The sequence below is a fragment of the Oenanthe melanoleuca genome, chromosome 22, assembly GCF_029582105.1.
Source record: "Oenanthe melanoleuca isolate GR-GAL-2019-014 chromosome 22, OMel1.0, whole genome shotgun sequence".
In the NCBI taxonomy this organism is placed as follows: Eukaryota; Metazoa; Chordata; class Aves; order Passeriformes; family Muscicapidae; genus Oenanthe; species Oenanthe melanoleuca.
The window spans coordinates 457096-479758 of record NC_079355.1 but is presented as its reverse complement, the minus strand read 5'-3'; the positions used below and the strand labels follow the sequence as shown (position 1 = coordinate 479758).

At 48.5% G+C, this 22663-nt stretch overlaps 1 protein-coding gene across 7 annotated transcripts in view; it reads right to left on the bottom strand.

Moving 5' to 3' along the window:
* Positions 1–22577, bottom strand: part of AAK1 (AP2 associated kinase 1) — a 69090-nt gene extending 46513 nt beyond the window's left edge. For 3 of the 7 annotated variants that reach the window (XM_056508530.1, XM_056508529.1, XM_056508533.1), the window contains exons 1-3: positions 22192–22567; positions 21798–22104; positions 1229–1347 (exon numbers count right to left, since the gene is read on the bottom strand). In XM_056508530.1, the coding sequence (XP_056364505.1) occupies positions 1229–1347; positions 21798–21960 (282 nt within the window). In that variant the 5' untranslated portion in view covers positions 21961–22104; positions 22192–22567. Of the gene's footprint in view, positions 1–1228; positions 1348–21797; positions 22105–22191 lie in introns of all 7 variants that reach the window. The other 4 variants (XM_056508532.1, XM_056508528.1, XM_056508535.1 and 1 more) reach the window with 4 other exon arrangements.
* Positions 22578–22663: the final 86 nt, after the last annotated feature.

The window sequence follows — 22663 nt, the reverse complement described above, 5'->3', positions numbered from 1 at the left end:
CTTGTTCTTCAGGACACAAATGCCTGGGATAAGATCCAGCAAGCAGCCCTGCCAGGTGAGAAGGACTCTCCTCACCCTCACTTTCCACGAGCCACCATTCCACAGGCACCAAAGATATGGAGACAAGAGAAAGCAGCAGCAAGTGAAACCCAAGTAAACAAGCTTTGTGAGCACAACTAAACCTTTGATGTGAGATCTAATCTCACCTTTTCCCACGTAGCCACAGGGAAACCAAGCCCAAAGCTTCCCTGCACTATCACAAACTACAGTTCACTTAAAAGGCATTAACCTAATTAAAAGCTACTTCAGAAATCACACAAATTGCTACAGGTAGAAGTTTCTGATATGCCAATCATCTACCCCAAACCTGCAACTCGTGTGGTAAATGCACAAAATGAGGATTTCAAATTTCTTCCCCCACCTGGCAGCTGCTCTAAATGCTCATCAGTATCTTTGAATACAACTTCAAAAGTGGCACTTCCCATGTCTATCATGCTGCAAACAAGATTAGGCAAATCTATTTGGATCATCTCCATTTTGTCTTTGTTTAGAGAAGCTAAGTTTAAAACAGCTATTAAAAATAGCTATCCCATCATATAAATCCTTGAGTCCAATAATCTACAGAAACATCCCAGAGCTTATTACAAATACTTTACATTTCAGGAGCCCTGGCAGCAGCTACCCCACAAATACTGCTTTAAGCTACCAACCTCACCGATGCAGAGATAACCTTGATCCTGACCAAAAGGATTAGAAGATGATGTGATACAGATTTATGTCAGGATGGAGGTCTGCCATTCAGGCACTGATTTCAGTTCAGAGATATATCAGAATCATCAGCCTGTTCTCATCAAGTTTAGAAGGCTGAGGACTTGAGATCTCAACTGAAGATTGTGAGACTCTGAATTCCAACACCCCCAGCCATGCTCACATCTTCAGGCTGCCCTCCTTTTCCCACTAAGCCATGCAGTTCTCCCCTCATTTTCCTGGAATTCCCTAGTTTTTTTCAAGTACCAGGTTTTCCTTGTCCACGGCACAGGAACTTTTGAAATAGTTCTGTACTAGATTTTTCACACGACTCCAGAGCTCAGGTCTTTCCACACAAAAGCCATTTTTGAAAGGAAAACACAGTTTGTGAGCTGATGCCACAGAGTTCACATGCAGAAGGTGACCAGGCTGCCACCCCCTGCATTGCAGCCTGGGGGCTCAGCACAGAGCAGGGACTCACCATGATCTGGATCTCTCTCTTGCAGACCTGCAGGTCGTACTCGTTATTGACATACATCCTCTTCAGGGCACACTTCACCCCATTGCTCGTCCTCACCAGGAACACGATTGCAAAGCCACCTGTGCAAGACACAAAATCACCTGCTCATTAACAGAAACCTCCTGGCCTTAGCCCCCCTGCCAGGGGAGCACAGCAGGAAGAGGGAGGGCACCACCCCACAGTGGGAACGCTCCTTCCCGTGCCCATCTCCAGAGCTCCCAGCTCTGCCTGGACAGTTATCTCTAGGAGCTAAAAGGGATGCAAGGGGGTAATCTTCAATTAATGGCAATGAAGTTAACACCTAACATCTCCACAAAAACAAGCAATTACACCAGCTCCTGGTCCTGCCAGACAGTCCCTCATTGCTCCATTAATTCCCATTATGAAGAGAAAAGCCAAAGGACAGGAATCAGAGCTACAGATCACCCACTGAACCACCAAAGGCCTAAACTTAAAGGGCTCTGCAGCTTTGAAGCATCTAAGTTACATTACAAAGCTGATTTGTGCAAGAAGCAGAAAAAACATCTGTGGTTTGATATTAATGCTTTTAAATCAGGACAGAAGAACACGGGAAAAACCCACAATTCATTCTGTGGTCATTGCTATTAGTAAAGTCAGGACTCCCAGGATAAACTGACTCTTTTCAAATGAAAGCCTTTCATCTCTGTCAGCTCTCCATCCAAATGCACAGGTTTACATTCACAGTCCTGGCAGAAATAGGAAGCTGGTGGAGGATGGAGAGGTAGAGGCATCAAAAGTTTCACACTTGGCTCTGGAGATGGGAATGAATTTGGGCAGAGTAGCACAGATCCAAGCAGCCAGAAGTGCTGCACACTGTGAAAAGGGAGGCACAATGACATGCTGATGCCATGACCAACAGCACCTCATCTGCTCTCCTTTCACTGCACACATATATATTTCTTTTATGCTCAAGGACTCATAAAGCCCAGCTCAAAAGTGAGCTACATGTCTTCAGAAGTCCCACTACAAGGGGAGCAGCACTTACCCACCACAGAACTCGAGTGACATCCCAAAATTCCCCTTTTCCAAGTCTGAGCCCTTTGGTGAATCCCATTAACCACGAGACCCCCACCACAGTTCCAGGGACATGTTTGTGCCTCACAGTCACTCAGCACTTGCACAGGTTGCCCCAGTCATGTGACAGGTGACAAACAAAGTCACATTTGGGCAAAATTTGGGTAAAATTTACTGATCAGAAGAGAATGAAAAAGAGCAAATAACCAGACAACACTGCTGTGTTTCATGTACAACTCTCCCTGTTTCTTTTCAATGGCTCTTATGACACTACAGCTCCTCTTCCACCTCGACACAGGAGTTACACACACAGGTAACACACCTGCCAGCACAGGAACTGCTCAGCAGGAATCTCTCTTGGCAGGCAAACCCCCAGTTTTACACAGCACAGGTGACCACAGGAACTGGAGCAGGGTTCCAAGGAAGCCCCACTGACTTTTAGAAGCAGGCTCAGAGATGCAGCAGGAACACGCAACAGAAAGACACAAAACAAAAAAAAACACTCCTCCCTTCCTCCCCTACAAAAAAGCCCCACCAAAAAATAAGCATTAAGACTTCAACTAAAAGTCTTGAAAACTACACCCAGGCTGCAAAATGGACACTCAAATTCAGGAAACTGGGACATGCCCTGAGATGCAGCACATCACAGCTGCTCGAACCCCCTTGCAGCTCTGGAGGGGCCTCTGTGCACAGTGCTCAATTCAGACCCAAAAATAACCCTGACTCTCTCCCTGAAGCTGCTTCAAGTTGAGGATCTCAAATTACAAGTCATTTTTAAGAGCTTCTGAACCCACAGCAGTGGCCTTATTGTTCTCCCCAGCCACATTTGTCTCATTTTTGGAGAACAAATCCACACATCCTGCTGTGAATCTTCAGCCCAAAGGGTGGCTATGGAAAAGAGTAACACAGCACTGCACTGATTTTTCTTCCCCCTATTACAACCCTTTTTCCTGGCAATTGTGGCCATCAAATTCACACCAAAAAGCAGCTCAGAAGGAGCTGTGCTGCTCAGGCCCCTGAGAAGCAGCACTGCTTGTACAGCAAACACAGCTCAGGTGTGAGAGCAGAGGGACAGCAGGACCCACCAGATGGCAAACAGTGTCCCTTGGCAGCATCAGCCAGCCCACAACAGCCCAGGAGGGACTGAGCTCTGCAGCACCTGGGCTGCAGCCAGCACTGCTTATCCAGACCTTGTGATGGACTTCAGAGCTCCCCTTCACCCAGCCCTTCCAGCAGAGGAGAGGACAGGCTGCTCCCAGGGGCTGTCAGGTGTCTCCTGTGGGTGCAGCCCTGCCTGGTCACTGCCCACCCCACAGCCAGGCTTTGCCCACACATGTCACCCATCTGAACTCTGCTCTTCACAGTCAGCACCAGGCTGCAAATCATAGACTTACCTGATCCTTGAACTGCTGACAGCTAGTTAACCCTTCCTCCCTGCCCCCTGTACATCTATACCACCACCAGCACCTCCTCAGCTTCAAGGGCTTCCAGCTTCCAGAGCTCCAGACCACAACCAATTTCTCCCTCATTATTCCAGTCCAACCCCCAACTTGGCTAGATCTGGGTAAGGTTGAAAGGAAACAGATCAAGGACAAATTTATAAGCAATTATGATGAAGCCCTGCCAGATGCACATTACAAGACCATTTACTACTACTCTCAGAGAACAGCAAGACAACAGCCAGGCACTGCCAGCTCCATCCATAAAGATGATCATCCCACGATCTGAGCAGCTCCCAGCAGCCAAGGTCAGCTCAGGAGCCTGTGCTACACGTGGCCAGGGAGGGAGGGTCACCCACAGGCACAGCTTAGAGGCAAAGTATTCCAGGCACCAGGAACATCCCCATGTCTCTGCTGGTAAAGCCTCTTTTCCAGTACACGTGTGGAAAGCTAAAGGCACGCGACCATGCAACAGAATAAATAAATAAATCCAAAGACTTGCAAGTACAAGAAGGGACAAAAGCACGAGCTAAGCCTGAGAACCACCTCAGAGGACAATTTTTCTCTGCACATGTACCTGTGATTTAAGGTTCTGAAGGAAATTCAACTCTCTTCCCATACCAGCCAGCAAAAGCTAAAATATTATTCCCATTCCAAACCATGAGAAGTTATTTCTGTGTTCATCCTGAAGACATATTAATATTGTTGAGCAGGCAGCACACAGCCAGCACTGGGATCACTGTCAGCTTAGAGCCACCACCAGCTACAGGGGTTTCTTTTTTGTGTCTCTTTGGCACTTCAGGCCTGCCTTAGCATGGAAACATGGTTACCATACTACACACTGCTGCCTGACTGTTGTTCTTGCTAAAAGGTTCTAGGATAAGCTGAAAAAATACTGGGAAGCTCCAATTAACTCCACTCAATACAGATGCCAAGGCAATTTTCCATGCAGGTTTGTGTCAGGGCACTGGCCAGCTGCCAGCTCTGGTAGTTATGTTTTCAGCCCTCCTGTAATTTCAGCAGGATGCAGAACTCCTCACAGCCAGGCAAGCACTTCTAAACTAGGTAAGAGCAGCTGCACAGAGCTGCACGTGATCCCTCTCAGCTCCTGCAAGGTAAGGAGAGAGCACTGTGCTGAGTTTAAGGGATTCACGTGGATTGCAAGCCTGGAATCCTCCTGCAGCCAGCAAGCCACAGGCAGGCAGCAATGCCAACCTGGAACCAAGCACAGCACTGCTGCTGCATGGGATTTGCTTTTCACCAGGGTGACACAAACCAGGTGAGCTCTGGACACCACCTCAACCCCCCCAGACCCACCTGATCCTTCTGGGATGGCACCACTGGGGTGGGCAGGGAAACCACCCCAAATGTGTTGTCCTGAGAACCTCCTTCCTACCAGCACCACACCTGTCCCATCACACAGCACCACCTCCTCAGCCCTGCTCCAGGCCTTACCCTCACAGGTAACCTGGAACAGCAGAGAGGGAAACAAGGCACATCCACAGGCAGGTGCTGTGCCTGCCAGACAACACCCAGGAAAAGCCTGTTTTCACAGATCACAGCATATCCTGAAGTGGAGACACTCCCAAGGATCACCCAAGTCCAGCCCCTGGCCATGCACAGGACAGCCCGAGAATCCCACCAGCCAGGACAAAATAAAGCAAGTTCAGCTGTCACCAGACAGTGTCTGAAGCCCCAGCTCAACAGACCAGTTCACCTGAGCTAATTATAGTCCAGGGGCAGGGCTGGACTCTGCCCTGTACACCCACAGGAAAGCAGCAGGTTGGATTTCATGGACTCTGCAGGACCAAAGGCCCCCAGTGCTCCCAAAACCAAAACACTGCATTTCTGTGCTGCCCAGCCAGGCTGATCCAACAGCCTCTGCCAGAGACAGCAGCTACACTGACAAAACAGGAACTGTCTCATCCAAACACAATTAGACAGAACCTCCTCCTAAAATCCTGCTCAGTGTTCCTCCCAGAGGCACGAGTGCTGCTTGTCCAGGAGCAGAGGAGACACAGCTCCATGACCTACCAGATGCACACCTGAGCTCTGCAACAGCAGCTACAAAACCATCTCCATGGATGTGTGTCCCCCCTGTGCAAACTGTCAAGGTTTTCCTCCAATCACATCCCTCATTTTTTTCTGAGGCTATGCTGGGTTGGAGGAGGAATCGCTCCTCTTTTCAGTTAAGGCACTCAAATCACTGGGCTTGAAACTGCCAAGTCACCAACTTCCACTCTCAAAAATAAATTAAAAAAAATCACACTTTCGTTTTGGATTTTCTCCATCATCCTCCCACAAACAAATTAACAATACCTGGAATTACCATAGCTCCTGATAAACACTGTGGATGCCACTAAAAACTCTTTTCCAAGATGGACAAACAAGAACATGGTTTTCCACTGGATTGTTATCATCCTACTGTATTTTAGCTCCATCTCATCCCCCTCAATGCTCTGTGTGCAGACAGCCCACTGTGCTTCAGCACTGCAGCTGAGGGGAAGCCAAGTGCTGTCCCCAGAACTGCCCTGGGAACATTCAGCCTTAGGGACAGCCAGCAAGGCATTTTAAGCTCCAGCTGTACCAGCAGGCACTTAAAATTAAGTGCTCTGCTGAACCAGGCACAAAGCCACTCCATTTGCACAATTCCAATACTTACTGATCCTTATCCATCAAGAGTTAGGTCATATTTTGCCCTATCTCACCAGCCAGAAGAACTCCCTTGGCACTTACCTTCCTAAGTACAAGCACAGGCTCACTCAGGTTTTGGTTTTTTCCCCACAGTGAGGATGCTGTGATCCAGCTACAGGAAAACCACAATGACTCTCTTGCATGGGGTGTTTCCAGCTCACCATTCCCAAAGTTTTACTAAAGCACAGGAATGTGTTTTTACCCCAGTCACAGCCACAGGCAGCTGTCACACAGACACTGCACATTACCCATCACTGGACATCATCACCTGGCAACACCAGAGCCATTCTCTCTCTGCTGTTGTCCTGAGGAAGCCATCCTGCACCTCTGGCTCCTCTAACTGGAGCAATATACATTCTTTCCAAAAAAGAGAGAAAAAGAGAAGTTTTTCCCCAACTGTGTATATACAATAGCCACTCCTTTCAACCCAAGCTATTCCATGATGTGATTCTTGATCCTAAAACACACCAATGTTTTTGGGCATTTTTTCCAGAGACAGAGATGACTACAGCAAACCTCAACTGTGGAGTCACTTATGAAGTGGAGTCACCACAAAGAAAAAAGGCCAAGGAAAACAGTTTCACCCAAGTTAAACAATACAACAATCTGTAATTATTTCAGACAACAGCCAAGCTCAGCAGCGTTCTGCAAGCATACCAGGGAAAAGCTCACCATGTGCCAGTGCTGCTCCCCTCCAGCCCTCCACGTCAGCTTTCAGCAAAGCTGAAGGGACACCCTAACCCTGGCTCCCCACCCTGCACACCCAGGATGAAGATGGACAAGTTACTCATCTGTAGGACAGGCAGGGCTGCTGAGCTGCAGAGACTCCAAACCAGCCTCCTGTGACTGCTGCAAGTGCCACGGGGATGAGCCTCAGGGGACTCCCCAGCAGCTCCTGGACAAAGCCCCACTGTCCCACAAACCCAGCAGTGACAGGGAGGAGAGCCAAGGAAAACAGTCCTACTGATCCTGCCTCGTGGCACGACCTGCTGTGACCCTCCACACAAGTAAATATTTGCTGGCATATTTTAATATGGGCTTTTTACTTCAATAATAGCTCCCCATGATTTGCATTAGGATTACAGTGCTATTTTTGTGGCTATTAATCTGCACCAATGTATTCTTTCTGCTGCCTTTATTCCACTCTTCCACTGCCCAGCAGGAGGGTATTGCTGCACATACCTGCTGGAAATACACCATTTCAAATCCCATTTTCCCCATTTTTATGCCACTTCTGCATCACTTCAGACTCTTTGTTTCCAGGACAGGATATTTCACTCCAAATTAAGCTTTCTGTTCCAGTATTATTCGTTGTTATTACCAAATGTGCCCACAAACCAGAGGCAGCATTGTGAAGTGTTCTACTGTAATACATAACAAGGGGTTGGCATGAATAGGATCACTGCACATTGCTTTTTCTGCTTTATGAAGCATCTACAACACCTTTAAAGTCACAGTGTGTCAGCATTAACATCTTTACAGAAAAACACAAGTTCCCTCATTTTGTTTTTAAAATCATTTGAGGCAGAATTCAGAAGGCACAGTAACAAGGCAGACTTTGCATTAGGGCTGCAATAGCCAAGATCATGAAAATACCAAAGGAAGTAAAGACAACACTGGTACAATCCATGATTTACTGAGTTCAACCTGGAACATCATCTCTGCTCACCCTTCCTTTGGACAGACAGAAACACAAGCAATTTGCAAGTAATTTCTCTGTTCTTCAAGCCATGGTGTGAAAAAAGATAGGTGGTCCCAGCCCAGAGCAGGCCCCTCAAACCACAGCATCTCCTAGTAAGAGACAGCAAGTCACCCCAGCAGGATGGGACTGAAGTTTCACCCTCTCCTGACACTCTGGCTGTGGCAGAAGATGTTACCAACTGGAAGGAATGTTTTTACAGGCTTCCCAGCAGGATTTCACCTGACTCAGCCTCTCTCTGGCAGGACTCACACTGCCCACAGTCCCTTCCAGCACATCTTCTAACCTGTTCTTTCACCACTCTACTCCCCACATGCTCTGCAGCAATTTATTCCTGGGTGTTATTATCCTGCCACCACCAGAAGTCTCATCAAAATCTACACTGGATTTCTAGCCCAAGTTCTTCCCTTACACACCAGTGTAGCTACAACCCATCTTTTCTCCACAGCCTCCTGGGTAACTGGAAGGATGCTATCCAGACTCTTTTCCAGATGATCCAGCACAAGAAGACTAGAAGGATTCAAAGTAGTGGTGGTTGTACTAATGTTCTCCTTTGTGTTTGCATTTTGTTGTTTCAGTACTACATGTTGGAGAGACACGACACTTGGGGTTTGGGATTTAATTAGCGCCTGTGACTCACTCTCCCCCCCAGTTTCATAATCCTCTGGTTACAGTAGGGTATTTACATGCCATTTTATATCCACATAAGTGAAGATTATTCACCCTCAAGCTGCAGGCACAGAAAACACAGTCTGTCTCAAGGCACAGGCTTGCATCACCTGTCAGGAGTACGTGGAGAAAATCAGTGTTTGCTCCCCATAACCCAGGCTAAAAAACCAGGATTTTCTGTACCTGGGCTAAACTGATTAAACAGTCAGCACACTGAAGCACAAAGCACTGACAGGGTGTGTTCAGCCACAGGTTCACACACAGACCCACAGATATAAGTGGCATCTGCACAACTGTCTGAAGGTGGCAGTGGGGACAGAGGTGACACTCAGGACACACTGCACACACAACAGCAGCAGCAGGCTCTGCTCCAGGAGGGCCTGGATGTGGATCTCCTGGTCTGACTACACCCAAATGCCTGTAAACAGTGCATGTGTTTGTGTACATGTGTGCTATAAACCAGAGTCCAGTTCTGAACAAGAACAAAACAAACCCTCATGCCCAGCTGAGAAGAGCAGATAATAACATTAAATTAAACAGGGCCTCTCTCAGCCAGGATCTTCTACCTCAAAGGAAATAACAAGCTTTACTTAGTTGGATTTTGTTGTATTTTTTTAAGTCCCTTGACTTACCTAATGCATAACAGTGCCAAGTTTAAGGGACTGCTTCAATCTAAAGCCTGTCCCAGCATCTCCCAGAGCAGTATTTGGAGCAAACTATTTCAAGGAGCTCTGCATACCAGGAACACAAAGCACTGGTCTCTGCAGGGCAGGCAGGAGGGCTCTGGGCACTGCTGCCCTCCTCCAGCTCAGGGCTCTGAACCACCAACACATGAGTCCTTACAGTGCATGCAGGCCTGAAAGCCACAAAGTAAATGAGGCTGCAGAAAACACTGCACCACACTTCCTTCCATCACAGTCCCTGGGAAGCTCCCCATGCTCACTTCCAAGAGGAGAGATCCAGCTCTCAAGGCCTGACCTTGCCATACTCACCTGGACAGGGAACTTAACACACTAAAACCAAACAAAAATCAGTGCACATTCTGAGCCTTCAGCTGTTCCTTTGGGCTGTTTCCACTGCCCCTAAACAGCATTTTAAAAGGTTTTATCCTGGAGTGGAGATAGAACTGCTCTGGGAAACTTACCAAATCAGATCTTGAAACATCAACCGCCAATTAAATAGTCTGAACATTCAAGTTTTACCTTGAAGGCAAAAAAAGAAAGGGCACACCACTAAATCCAGCTGAAAGAGCTTTGCCTGTGTAAGGAGCCATGGTCACAGTAACTCAAATTTCAACCTTGTTCTGACCATTTTAAGTGGCTGTAGGAGGCAATCACAGCTCCAGAACTGCAGGGAAGGTAGGCAGAGGATGTCTAGTATTTCATGACAGGAAACCTGAAACGTGCACAATATCAGGAGAATCAGCTGAATCCTGCATCTCCCCAGATGGAAAATTAGCTAAGAAGGTATTTTTGCGACAAGATTAGGAATTTAATGGTGAACATTGTAACACAACTGTAAAAAGTCAGGAGAGCTCAGAGCTAAACACACAGGAAATGCAGTGATACTTTAGTTGAAGAAATTACAGAAGGGACACACATACAGGTGGTGTGTCAAGCCAGCCAAGGACAGAATCCTCCTGGCATAGGACAAACTCTTGAAGAATACTCAAGCTTTGCTGGGAAAACCACCAGCTGCCCTTCCCTCCCTGCAGAGCTTGCACACAGCTTGTTTCCTCCTAGCAAATGCTGGGGCATCCCAAGCTTCATCCTACTGCCACAGGAAAACAGCATTGGGAAACTGAGGTGGATTCTGTGCTCACCCAGCTCATATTTACAGCAGCAGCAGCTCTGAGCAGGGCAGGTAACAACTCACTGCTCCACAGTCCACAGCAGAGAGATACCCCTACAGCTCCACAGCTCCCAAAGCTAGGCAGTGTCCTTCCTATAACCACCATTTAAGCAGCTAGAAATTCTCCACACAGCTCACACTCGAGCTGGGATGATTTGATCTGCACATAAGGAACAGCTTCCACATGCAAGCAGCAAGGCCAGGAGGCTGCATGGCTCAGGCAGCCTCACGCTGAGCCAGCTCTCCAGGCACGGCGAGCCCGGCATCTGCGTCAGCCCCGTGCCCACACACAGTGCAACTGGGATTCAGTGGGAGGTGGGGAGAGAAAGGGAAAAAGCCAAACAACCAGCTTCAAACATGTCTCCAGAGTCCATCAGACAACACCCATCACCAGGGCAAAGGTCTGCTTCCAAGAGAGCAGAACAGCCCAGGCAAAGCCCTGCTTATCACAAACCCTTCTCACTCCCAACTCCAGAAAGCAGCTCCAGCTGCAGCACTGCTTAAGCTTTAGGCTTTAAACACCACCAGGAAAACTTTAATAGAACATCCAGCACATCTGAGCAAAGGACTTCTCCCCAGGTAAAACAAAGGCTTAAGCTTACACAGAGTTCATGGGTCAGACTCTCAGCCAGGGGAAAGCAAGGCCACAGTCAGCCCTACACAGATTTACCATAGCTGAGAATCCTAATGTGATTATCCAATATTACCAACATAATTATAGGGCCCTTACTTAGTGTCACTGCTGCAATATCTAGGCCACGAGAAGACAGATTTAGATTTACAAGCTCCACCCTCTCCTTTTAAATAGGTAGGACATCACCATCATTAATGTTGGTGTGGCAGCCCCAGCCAGGGGTGTCTGAAGTGTGCAAAATTTTTAATACAGCCAGGAACCTCATCCAACACACAACACCAGCACAGCCTTCACCTCTCCTGATTTTAGGTGAGCAAGACTGCTTGTCTAGGGATAGTGGCAGTTTTGGGAGTGAACATTCAGTCTATCAGCTACAATGCTCACAGTGGCAAACAGACACAAAATAATTATATATTTAGAGGCATCTTCACTGCATGGACGACATGGAAAAAGCATAACTGCCTCTTGTCACTTCTCTGGGGGTTTATTTTGATAGAGCTGATTTAAAACCATTCAGCTTCATTTCTTTGAATGTTTCAGGACTCGATCTCATTACAGACCTCTAGGAGACACCTCACTCCCCACACAACCCTCCTGCAACTCCCAGGCCAGGTCCATGGAGAAGGACAAAAGAGGAAGCTGTAAATCACAACACAGCAGAGAAAGGAGAGGAAGGAAATTACTCTCTGCCATGCAACAGCATTTTAGAAGCCTAAAATAATCAGTGGGCAATATCCAGGCTGTGCATTAAATCCACACTCTTGTCAGAAGCTCCAGGCCAAGGGCAGCAGAAGGTTGGCACTCTGAGAGCAGTGGCAGAGCACAGCCCAGACACCCCAATTCAGGGGTACTAAAGTACCCCAGTATTTGTGACAGCAATTTCCTAACAAGCAGCAGCTCACTGGAGGTGATGGAAGTGTACTGGCTGCCACAGCAGGAAGCACGTTTAGGTGTTCACGTGGGCAGATCTGCTGGGCATGTGCTCTGCTGCACAGCCCTGTGCATCCACTCCATTACTCCCTGACAGGCAGACTTGGAAAACCAAAGCTGATAGAACAGTGTTTTATTACTATGCAGCAAGACACGCTGCCTCCAAACAGATTACTTGGCAAGGCAGACTCAGTCCCTCTCTATTGTAACAATTTTAGTCCTTGAACTTCCACTGTAAGCCTGAAAAAAAATAAAAATTAATGGGTCATGAATAACTCACAGCTTAAAAAAAATTTAAAAGAATCATTTGTTTAGTTATCAGTCAGCCCTTTAAAAAGCACATTTTAGCTGCTATTATTCCCAGCAGCTGCTAATAGCATCTGAGCCTTGTTCATCTCCAAGTGAAATTAGCACTGGCATCAACATGCTGCGGAGCATGACGGGCTCTGAGTGAACACAACTGGAACTGCAAAGCCAGCAAGAAGCTGCAGCAACTGCAGGCAGCTGAAAAGCTTCCCTGGAAAGGCAAGGAAGCCACAAATCAGGAGAGGAGAGAAAAAAGCAAAACTAGTCGAGCAGAGGTAGGTTGTAGCTGGAGGTGTTGAGGAGGGAGAAAGCAAGATGAAGGCCAGGGCTGGAACTGGTCCTGAACTGGCCTGGCTTGCAAGGGCCAGGCAGAGAGGCCATGGAGAAATGTCATGGTAACAGCACACTCCATTTGGGAAGCAATTATGCAAGGATCCAGGACAGTTCATGGTAACAGACAAGTCAGGCATTTAGGAATTTTGATTCCTAGGGCAGCACCCAGACATGCCTCCTGAGCACAGCAGAAGGAGAACCACAAGCAGAACTCCACATTCCAGGAAGAGCCTGAGCTCAGCAGTCTATGGAGGCTTCTCTCTAACCAGCTTCCTCTCCTTAAACCCAGGAGTCCAGAGTTCAACCTTTCCAGGAATGCCAGATAACTACAGATTACAGGAACCCTTGGGCCACTGAAGTGCCACCTCCCTGAGTAACAGGAAAACTCAAAGACACATCCCATTCCTCTGGAGGGCATATGCTAATCCACTCATGAAGACAGCAATGAACTTTTCAACTCCTGAGTACATGCCAAGCATGGAGAGAGGTATCCACTATGCCACCAGTGTCAGGGAATTTAAGCCCCCATGTACAGCCAGGAGCACAAAGAATCCCTCATTCAGCACTTAATGGGGAAAAATATCAGTTCTGCATAAAGCAGGGCTTTTTCCACACATACACAGGTGAAGAGGGAGAGGTATGAACCATTTGTTCATTTGTCAGATGCCTAGGAACAGGAAACAGGGGTCCAGAACATGCAATCTTGTGACTATTACTCACCAAGCATGTAACCATTGGGGATTCAACTCATCAGTTCAAATAAACTTAAATGACTGCTTTATTTATTTATATCCCAACTTAAATAATAAATACATCACTGAATGCATCAGCTGCAGAAAAGCTTTCAAAGGTACAGTGTAAGTTTAGTTAAGTTTAAAACAAAAGCAAAAGGTAGAAAACAACCATCTGTCCCCCTTCAAAAACAGTGTCATTTTAATTTTTTAAGAAATCCAATACATTTAATCCTGTCACATTTTGCTGAAAGCTGGGCGAGCAAGGCTGAGTTTGTGTGCTTCCCATGGTCTCAGAATAATATCAGATCTCCAGAAGATCCTGTGTGTCAACTCTCAGCCCATGATCAGCTGTACCATCACAGCTGCTTGTACCTCACAGCCTCTCTCTGAACAGAGCACACAGGTGTATTCTGGTACCAAGCAGGGTGCTGGGAACCAGCAGGCACAGGGATGGGCAGGGACAGGCTTTGTTCTGCATTTGCATTATGTGACACAGGGCCCTGGTCCATGATGAAAGTTCCTGGGTACTATGGTGACATGAATATTAATGACCCTGTGATTAAAACACCAGGCAAGAAGTTATATTTGCATTTAATACATGACTGTCCCTGCTCTCCTACACAGCCCTTATCAAATGGCTTCATCTTCATGGGATTCAGCTTCTCATTTGTAAAATAATTTGATAAGCTTCCCTGCCACCATCTGTTTGTCTGCTCTGTACAGACCCACAGGTTGTGTGACACCTCACACACAGAGCCTCTGTGCTCTCCAGAGAGCAGAGACAGCTCAGCAGTTCACACTACAACTGGCAATGGAGCACAGAAACAGAAGGGTAAACTCACATTCACATATCCAAGTACATCTGCTGACTCAGAAGCAACAGGTAAAGGCTGAAAGAAAGGCTCTGATATTCAGCAGATTTACTCTTCCCAGAAATATGTGCCCAAGAATCACAGGACAGTGTGACCTGCCTGTGCTGCTCCCTCCCCTTCTCTCTGCCACACTATGCCTCCACCATCCTTTGCCACCCCACACATCAGGCTCTGTGATGCATTTCTTTATTTCCTTACAAACATAGCCAGTAAAAGCCAGAAACATAAGCACCAGCAGGATCTCATCAGTTGGGTAAAAAGGCAAGTGTGGCAGCACTTGAGTCCCTGCACACACACAGGTGCTTTCACAGATCCTTCCAACTCCAGAAAATGTTTTCTTCAACAATCTCAGGGTATTGTTCATGCCAGCAGCCATCTGCATACCCCTGGTATTAAACACCTCTTGCCAAAGGTCATGAAGAGTCATTAGAGCAGAGCCCTGGGCCAGCAGCAGCCACAAATAACCTTCATGTGATCACACAGCAGCCATAAGTGAGGATTTCCCATCAATCCAGCTCCCTCCTCCCAAGCAGCAGCTCAGTGCCAGAGAGCTCTTTATGGCTGAAGCACTTCCCAAGTCAGAAGCCATTAATCCTTCAGAGGGTCACAACAGGTAACTGAAGTAACAGTGAATTAGCAGGTAGGTCATGCAGAGAAGGCACATGAAGAGATAGGTCTCAATTTCTGCACTTCTCACATCAGCACTGGTTTTTTGTGTTCCTTTTAAGTATTTCAAACCACTTTGAAAGTCCAAATTTTGCACCACTTTCATAAACATATGAATAGCACTCCTATACAACCTGGGATAGCAGTGAAGTCACAAAACATGTATAACACACCAAACCAAGGGATCCTCCTGCTTGCTCTGCTGCCTTGAAGAGAGACTGATGTTCAGTGACAGCCACAGGAACCAGGCACATCATGTCCTCATGGAGCATTCTGCACATCTTTGAGACAAGCCTGAGTTTATTCTACTGCTGCCATTTGTGTAGCAAAAGCACACATCAGCCCTGCAAGCATCACTTTGCTTGCAGAAAGAGAGACAAGCTAAGATGATATCTGAACAACAGCTGTGCAATTAGAGAGCCTCAGAAGATCTTGCATTTTGCTGTCACACTCTCCAGAACAGCTTGTCAGATTGCTTCTTAAGTTCATACAGGCACATTTTGGGGCCCCCTAACACAGGCCTATGATCACCTAATAGGAGGGAAAGTGATGTGTGACTAACAGTGAATGAAGATCAGCTCTACCTGCCCTCAGCACAGCACCAGCCAGCTTCCAGCTCAGCTGTAGAAGGATGCACACACAAATCCCTGCTCAGGGAACTCAGCTGCTGATGGCTTTTTTTATTTTTAATCTATGAGATCACCCGTCACTGGTACGCAATTTGTTTCTGCAAAATCATGAAGCAAACCAGATGCTATGAGCATCTCGTTCCAAAAATGTCTTTAATCCAATCCTGCAGCACATGGCCCAGGGTGCTGGTGTCAGCAGGGCTTCTGCCACAGAGCAAGCGTGAATTTACACCCAAATCACACGTGAGCCAAGAAATCACAGAGAGGCAGCACTTGACAGGAAACACAGACTGCAATTAAAGCACCCAATCTGGAAGGCCAGAGATCAATTCCTGACTTGGCCACACATGCTCTGCATTGCTTCACCTCCCTATCTGAGCTCCTAAAAGGGGTGGATGGACACATTCACAGACATGCCAGGGCTCAGATACTCGGGGTGGTGAGAGCTCCTCACATCAGAGGAGCTGCAGCAGCTCCCCTCTGTCTCACTCTGCTGAATAACTTTCATTTCATTTAGTGGCAATTCCTGGACCTCCTACAAAAGGACAGAGTTTCCATAATGACAAAAAGCCACAAATGAGAATTACCTGCAGTGCCTCACTTAAGCCTTTCCAAATCTTTTCCTTGTGCTTGTAAATCACTGTCAGCATTGTTCCTGCTCTCAAGAAGTAGAGCAGCCAGTATCTGATCCAAGGAGGTTTGCTTCCAGCATGATACCACCACAAGGACATCCTGTGCTTCCTCATCCAAGGAAGCCAGCACCCCTTCCTGGGAAACTTATTTAGTTACCTCTTGTTATCAGAAGATAACTCCTCCATAGACCAACTTGGCTTATGGCAAGTTCTCCTCAGAGACTTCCTGTCTCCTTCCACATGTAGAACACAAGTAAACACTTAGCACAAGTGAAGGCAAATTGGTTGTGACTTTCCAGAGAAGCAGCACCAGCCCTGCAGCTGGCACGCTGCCTTCCCAACAGGCACAGCCTCAGCCTGCCCAGAACATTTACACCTAAAAAAGTCACCTTCAGGGGAAGCAGCTCCCAGTCCCAACACAAGTGTGCAGCACCTAGCCAATCCTGACCCCTTATTAGCCATGATTAATGCAGGTGTTCCTTCTTGGAAGGCAAGAAGTGCTAAATCCAGAGTGAATTCCAGCTTGTCTTCAGCACATTTATAACTTCCCACCTGCTCTCCTTAAGCTGCTGACAAGCTTCTGCACAAAGGGGAGTAGGCCCACAACACAATAAAAACATTATGGCAGTGCATGTGCAACCAGAGGTTAGCAGCCTGCTCCTTTAAAACTACTAGAACACTTCTGCAAGACCCCACCTGGAGAGTTAAACCACATATAAACCCCAGCCAGAATCCCAAAACTAAGCTTTCTTATACTAACTGACAAATTCATACCAGGACTTCTTGAAACAGAAACTATTTTGGTTTAACACAGAAGGTTCCTTCCTGAGATGATGACTGCACTGGGCTAACACTACCTTTAAACCAGCTCTTACACTTTGAAGTGTTTAAACACAGCTGTTCCATAAAGAACCAGCCCCCCCGGGCACAACCCAGACCCCCTCTGAGACAAGCTGCACAAAGCCTACCAGCCAGGCCAGTCTCTGGCCTACACAACTCCTCACACACTTAAATCCACTAACACCTGCTTTTTTCCTCCCTGATTACATCTCAGGACACAGCACACACTGTCCCAGCAAAAGCTGTGCTGCTAAAAGCACCAAAACACTTGGGATACCTCAACTTTTACCAAGGAACTCCCTTGGGATTCTTCGTAAGTTCCCCTGGTTTCTACTCTGAGAAAAACAGACTGCTAGAACACAGAATCAAACATCCTACCTGGCAGAGCAGAGTGCAGAGTACATGTTCTGCCTCACAAGAAACACAGAAAAAGCAACAGGAAAAAAAAAAAAAAAAAAAAAAGAAAAAAGAAAAATCACATGTCCCATTCCAAGAGGAGAAACAGTTTAATTCCTAATCCAAATGTCACTGGTCAGCTGATTAGTAGCTGGCCTCTGGCTGAAGTAGAAAGCAGTAACTCACAAAATACACTTCAAAGCAATGCCTTGAACCCAACCACACTGGAATCGGGTTGAGACTCATATAAATCTGCAAAATGTACCTCAGATGGGGTTTGCTTCCAAGTGAAATTATTTCAGAAGAAGCTTATGTGTATTTTCAGTGACTTCAGGTTATGGTGCTGCAGGGAAAGGAGGTGCCAAGGGTGAGCAGGGCAGGGGTCAGCAGAAACCCCCCACACTCAGGCCAGCCACACCACTGGGCAGCTCAGGGAGCCCCCACCCACCAGGCATGGGCTGGGCATTTACAGCCTCTCCCAGCTGCTTCCTACATGCACTGGCCTGCAGGTCTACTAAGGGATGTCAGAATGAATTCCATAATGTCCCACTTTTCAAATCACAGGAAAAAAATACAGCTAGCAAACGTAAGGTGATTTTGTGACTTTGCACCAGTTTGTAATACCAACCACTAAATGCTTTCAAATCAACACACAGCAGGTACCTGAAAAACTTCAGTGAGATATCCAACAATTATTAAACCTGAATCCCTTACTTACACACTTTAAGAAAAGACCTTCAAAAAAGTACAACTAATTTAAAAAGTAACTGTTCATCAAACCTGCAGAAATGCAGCCTGTGCCTTTTACCAGAAGCAGAGGAAGACAAATAAAACCCTGCTCAAACACGTGCCCCATCCATGTTTACACACCTCGGGTCAGCTCAGCACTCTCTCACAACATCATGAGTACAGAGTCACACAAAACACAGAGGCTCCAAAAATGGGATACTGGGCAATCCCCAACTGTTTTAGCTCGGAGGAGGTACCCATACTTGCCACACACACACACCTCTCAAACTCCCTAGCAAATTCCTCATTTATGGCAACATCCTTCTCAATGTTTCTGCTGCTTTGATCCCCATCAGAGGGACACCAAGCTCCCTAGAGTTCTGGGGTGGGCTTTTTTCATTTTGGTTTTTCCCCTACACACAGGCAGAAACAAAGAGCAGTATCTGATTTGGTCCAGCACTGTTTCAGCTTCTTTTCAGAAAGAAAACAGCAAGACAGTAGCTTGACTCAGCCCCACACTGCAAGAGCTCCTGGGCATTCACTTCAGCTCTGTGAAATACAACCCACCCCAAAACCAGCCACAACACCCCTGAGCCCATACTGGGGCACTGTGTGACTTTAAACCTGGCCCTGCAGACCCCCAGGGTCAGCAGCACTGCCATCCCACCATAGATAATCCTTGTGCAAACTTTGAGGGGAAGTTTTCAAGAGATTATTTGTGCTATTATATGGATTAGAGGAGGACAGCTAAAAAGACCCAGCTAGGAATCACCTACTGCAACATCCTGTTAGTAAAAAAAAAAAAAACAAACCACTGATTCACCAGTATCGTAACATCACAACCAACCCCTCAAATTCCTGTATTATCCCACTGACTTCCTTCCCAAAGGAAGGGATGCTCCTCCCTGCCCAGGAAGGCAAGTATCCAGACAGAACTATTTTTCAGGGGTGGGGGGTGCACCTAACCACAGCAGGTATTTTGGGGGATCTGCACAAGAGCCCAGAGGCGCGTGGAGCCATCTGCCACCTGGCACAGGCAGCACTGCAGCCAGGACACACTCCTTATCAGCAGGGTTGCTCAGCAGAATTCAGGGTGAGCAGGCACAGCTCTGGCAGACAGAGGCAAATCCCAACACTTCAATTCCAAAAGTTCTGGTTCGACCCAAGTCTCCTCTGCTCTTTCATCACTTCATCAATTCTCTCTTTCAAGCCACTTTTACATCTCTTTTTTTTTTCATGTTTCACATGCTGCACCTAAACACAGACCTCCCCATTCCCTCCCAAAGAAAACAGGGATAGGAGGTCCTTCCTTCCCACACACGATACTCCTCCTACAAAGTCCCAGGGGACCTTTTCTTTTAGCAGAAATAGCCACGAGATGCCTTTTCAGCACTGCTGAAACACCACTGCAGATACAGAGAGGTTTTCCAGCCAAGGTTTCAGACGTCAGGAGTGCAGGGACCACGCTGCCCACGAGCTCCCCAGGTCTCCAGCTGAGTCAGGGAGAAAAGGCTGTTTACCAGCACACTCAGCCACGGGAATGCAGAGCTGCAGCACTTCTGACCCACACTGCTCCCCAGCTGGCCCAACTTTCCTACAGAGGAAAAAGCACCTTCACTCTTCCCAACAAAAGGTGACAAGCTGCAAACCTCATGCCACCTTGCTCTTGTCCACTCAGAGGCTTCTCTCTGCAGGCAGAGGGATTCCAGACTGCCCAAAGCAGAGGCTCGCTGTGAGGGAGATACCTGGGCAGCACCTTTCACCAGAGGAACTCCCTCTGCCTCACAGGAGCAGAACTCAGCACCTGTTTCACAGGGGTGCTCAGCCCGCCTGTGAGGAGCCCAGAGCTGCAGACCACGCTCCATCCCACAGGCCAAGAACCAGGAGCTGCAGGGAAAAGCCCCCAGAAGCAGCAGCTCCCCCAGGACAGAGAGGCAGGGAGGGGAGGCTCTTCCCTGCCAGGCAATCTGTGCTCCCACCTCCACCTCTGCTGCAGCTCAGCCCTGCTGAGGAGAGCCCGGTGACACACGGCTTGGTGACACACGGCGTCGCTTCCCGGGGCTGTCAGCACGGGGCAGAACCTGCCAGCACATTACTCATCAGCAAAAAAAGCCTCTGCCTTCCCATGTTACCAGGATGAGGCCATCCTGCATTAAAAAGAGACTCTGACAGCTTCTCAAGTTTAGCTCACGTAGGTCCTAAACTTCCAGGGCCGAAGGGGCCTCGGAATTATCAGTCCAGGCAAACCTCTCTTGCAAATTTCAGGGGAAAAAAAAGTCACTCTAGTTGCTAGTTAAGAGCCTGGTTTCAGTGCTCCTCTCAGCAGAACACATCAGAAAACAAGGCTAAAAAGCAGTCACAGCCCTATTTTCTTGTACACTGTGGTGAATTCTTACAAATCTGAACACAGGCAGTGTACACAGAGTCCCTTTTCCATTTTAGGGCTCTTTCTGTAAAAGCCAACACAGGTCCTCCCACTCAGCTTTCTCCCAGCAGCTCCCCTCTCCTTCGCCATCAAAACAAAACACTGTTTTGACTAAATTTGCCCAGGATGCTGCGCAGGAGGGACCAGGAGCAGGTCTAAGGAGGCCAACATCTCTCTGAAGGTCGAGGCTAAGGTTACCAGCCAGAGCCATTCAGGAGGTTCCTTACAGCCCCAACAAATGAAACGTAAAACGATAGTTCAAGCAGCAGAGCTGGTTACAATTAAACAAATGCCACCAGCAGCTTGATGCACCACAAGGCCTGCACACATGATGGGCTCTATAACCCCTAGGATTCATTTTTAGATCTCTACCTGTTTTATTTAGGGGAAAAAAAAAAAAAAAAAAAAAAAAAAAAAAGGCAATTGGGATCACCACTCCCCCTTGCAGAAATACCCAATGACAGAGAAATCCTTCAGGCCAGGTCACATCCTGTCCTGCTCAGCCTACCTATATGCATAACATAGCTACAAGGAATTTACTCCAGTTTTTTAATCCTCTCTGCTTGAGGTAGGAAAGGAGGTAACAGCTGAAGAAAGTTTCAGAGTAAAGGATACTGCTTTCTATATTTACAGCACCTCATTCTGCACTAAAATATTTGACAATTTTGGTTTGGGTGTTTCTTTTGGTTTTTTTTAACTCCCAGTCTAGGAGAAGTGGGAAATAATTAACTTCTGAACCACCCCCCATTTTCTAAAGCATTAAAAAAAAAAAAAAAAAAAAAAAGTCAAATCCAGCAAACCCACACTGCATTTACAGATGGTAAGACCAGACACGTCAGCTTACAGACACCACTGGACTGCAATTCTGTCAAGGACAATGAAATATTCAGGAATCCAGGGGTCAAGGAGGAGGCTAGGAGCCCGGGCCAGCTCAAGGCCTCCCTTTCAGCTCGGGGAGGGAACGGGGGAGAGAACAGCAGCATACACCCAGCGCTCAGAGAGGCACCGGGACCTCACCTTCCGCCAGCACCTCGTCCACAGTGACCTGGTGCCGGCCGATGCTGAAGACCCGGCCGATGTAGCCGCTGCCCGGGCCGCTGCTGCCGCCGCCGCCGCCGCTGGTGCCCGACCCGGGCCCGGAGCCGCCCTGCTCCCGGCGCGAGTCGAAGAACTTCTTCATGTCTCAGGAGGCGGCAGCTGCCGGCGATGCGGGCGATGCCGGGTCAGGTCCCGAGCCCCTCCTGGCTCCTGCCGCGGCCGCTGAGGGGGCCCGGGGCCGCTCGCCTGGCGGGGCCGAGCCGCGCTGTCCCCCGGGGACTCACACCTGCAAAACCACAGGGGATAACAGGGTTGCGGCGCTTCCCCTGCGGGCCCCTCCGTGAGCCCCGACCGCAGAGACCCTGCCCGGTACCTCGCAGAGGGCAGCGGGTGCCTCCATGCGCCCCGCGGGGCCGGCGTGCGCAGCCCCACCGGGTCACGGCGGGGGCCGGCTGCCGGCAGGGCCCGGGGCCCGCATCGCTGCCTGGCGGCGTCACCGGCGGCCACCGAGCCCGTCAGGGACAGGGACACGGAGCGACCCCGCCGCCGCCCCCCGCCGGCCCCATCCGACCAGGAAATGGGCCGTCACAGGAAGTCCCGGCTGCCGTCGCGAGCGCCGCCCCCGCGCCTCCGCCAGCTGCAGGGCCCGGCCCCGCCGCCCGGGGTGTCGCGGGCTGGGCTGTCCCGTCCCGCTCCACCCCGTCCCGGGATGTCGCGTCCCAGAATGTCCCGTCCCGCAGCCCTCGGAGCGCCCCCCGCCCCACGGTGCGGCGGGAGGGGGAGCGGGGGCTCGGCGGGATGGCGGCGCCGCGCGCGGCACGCTGGGGGCGGTAGTTCCCCGCCGT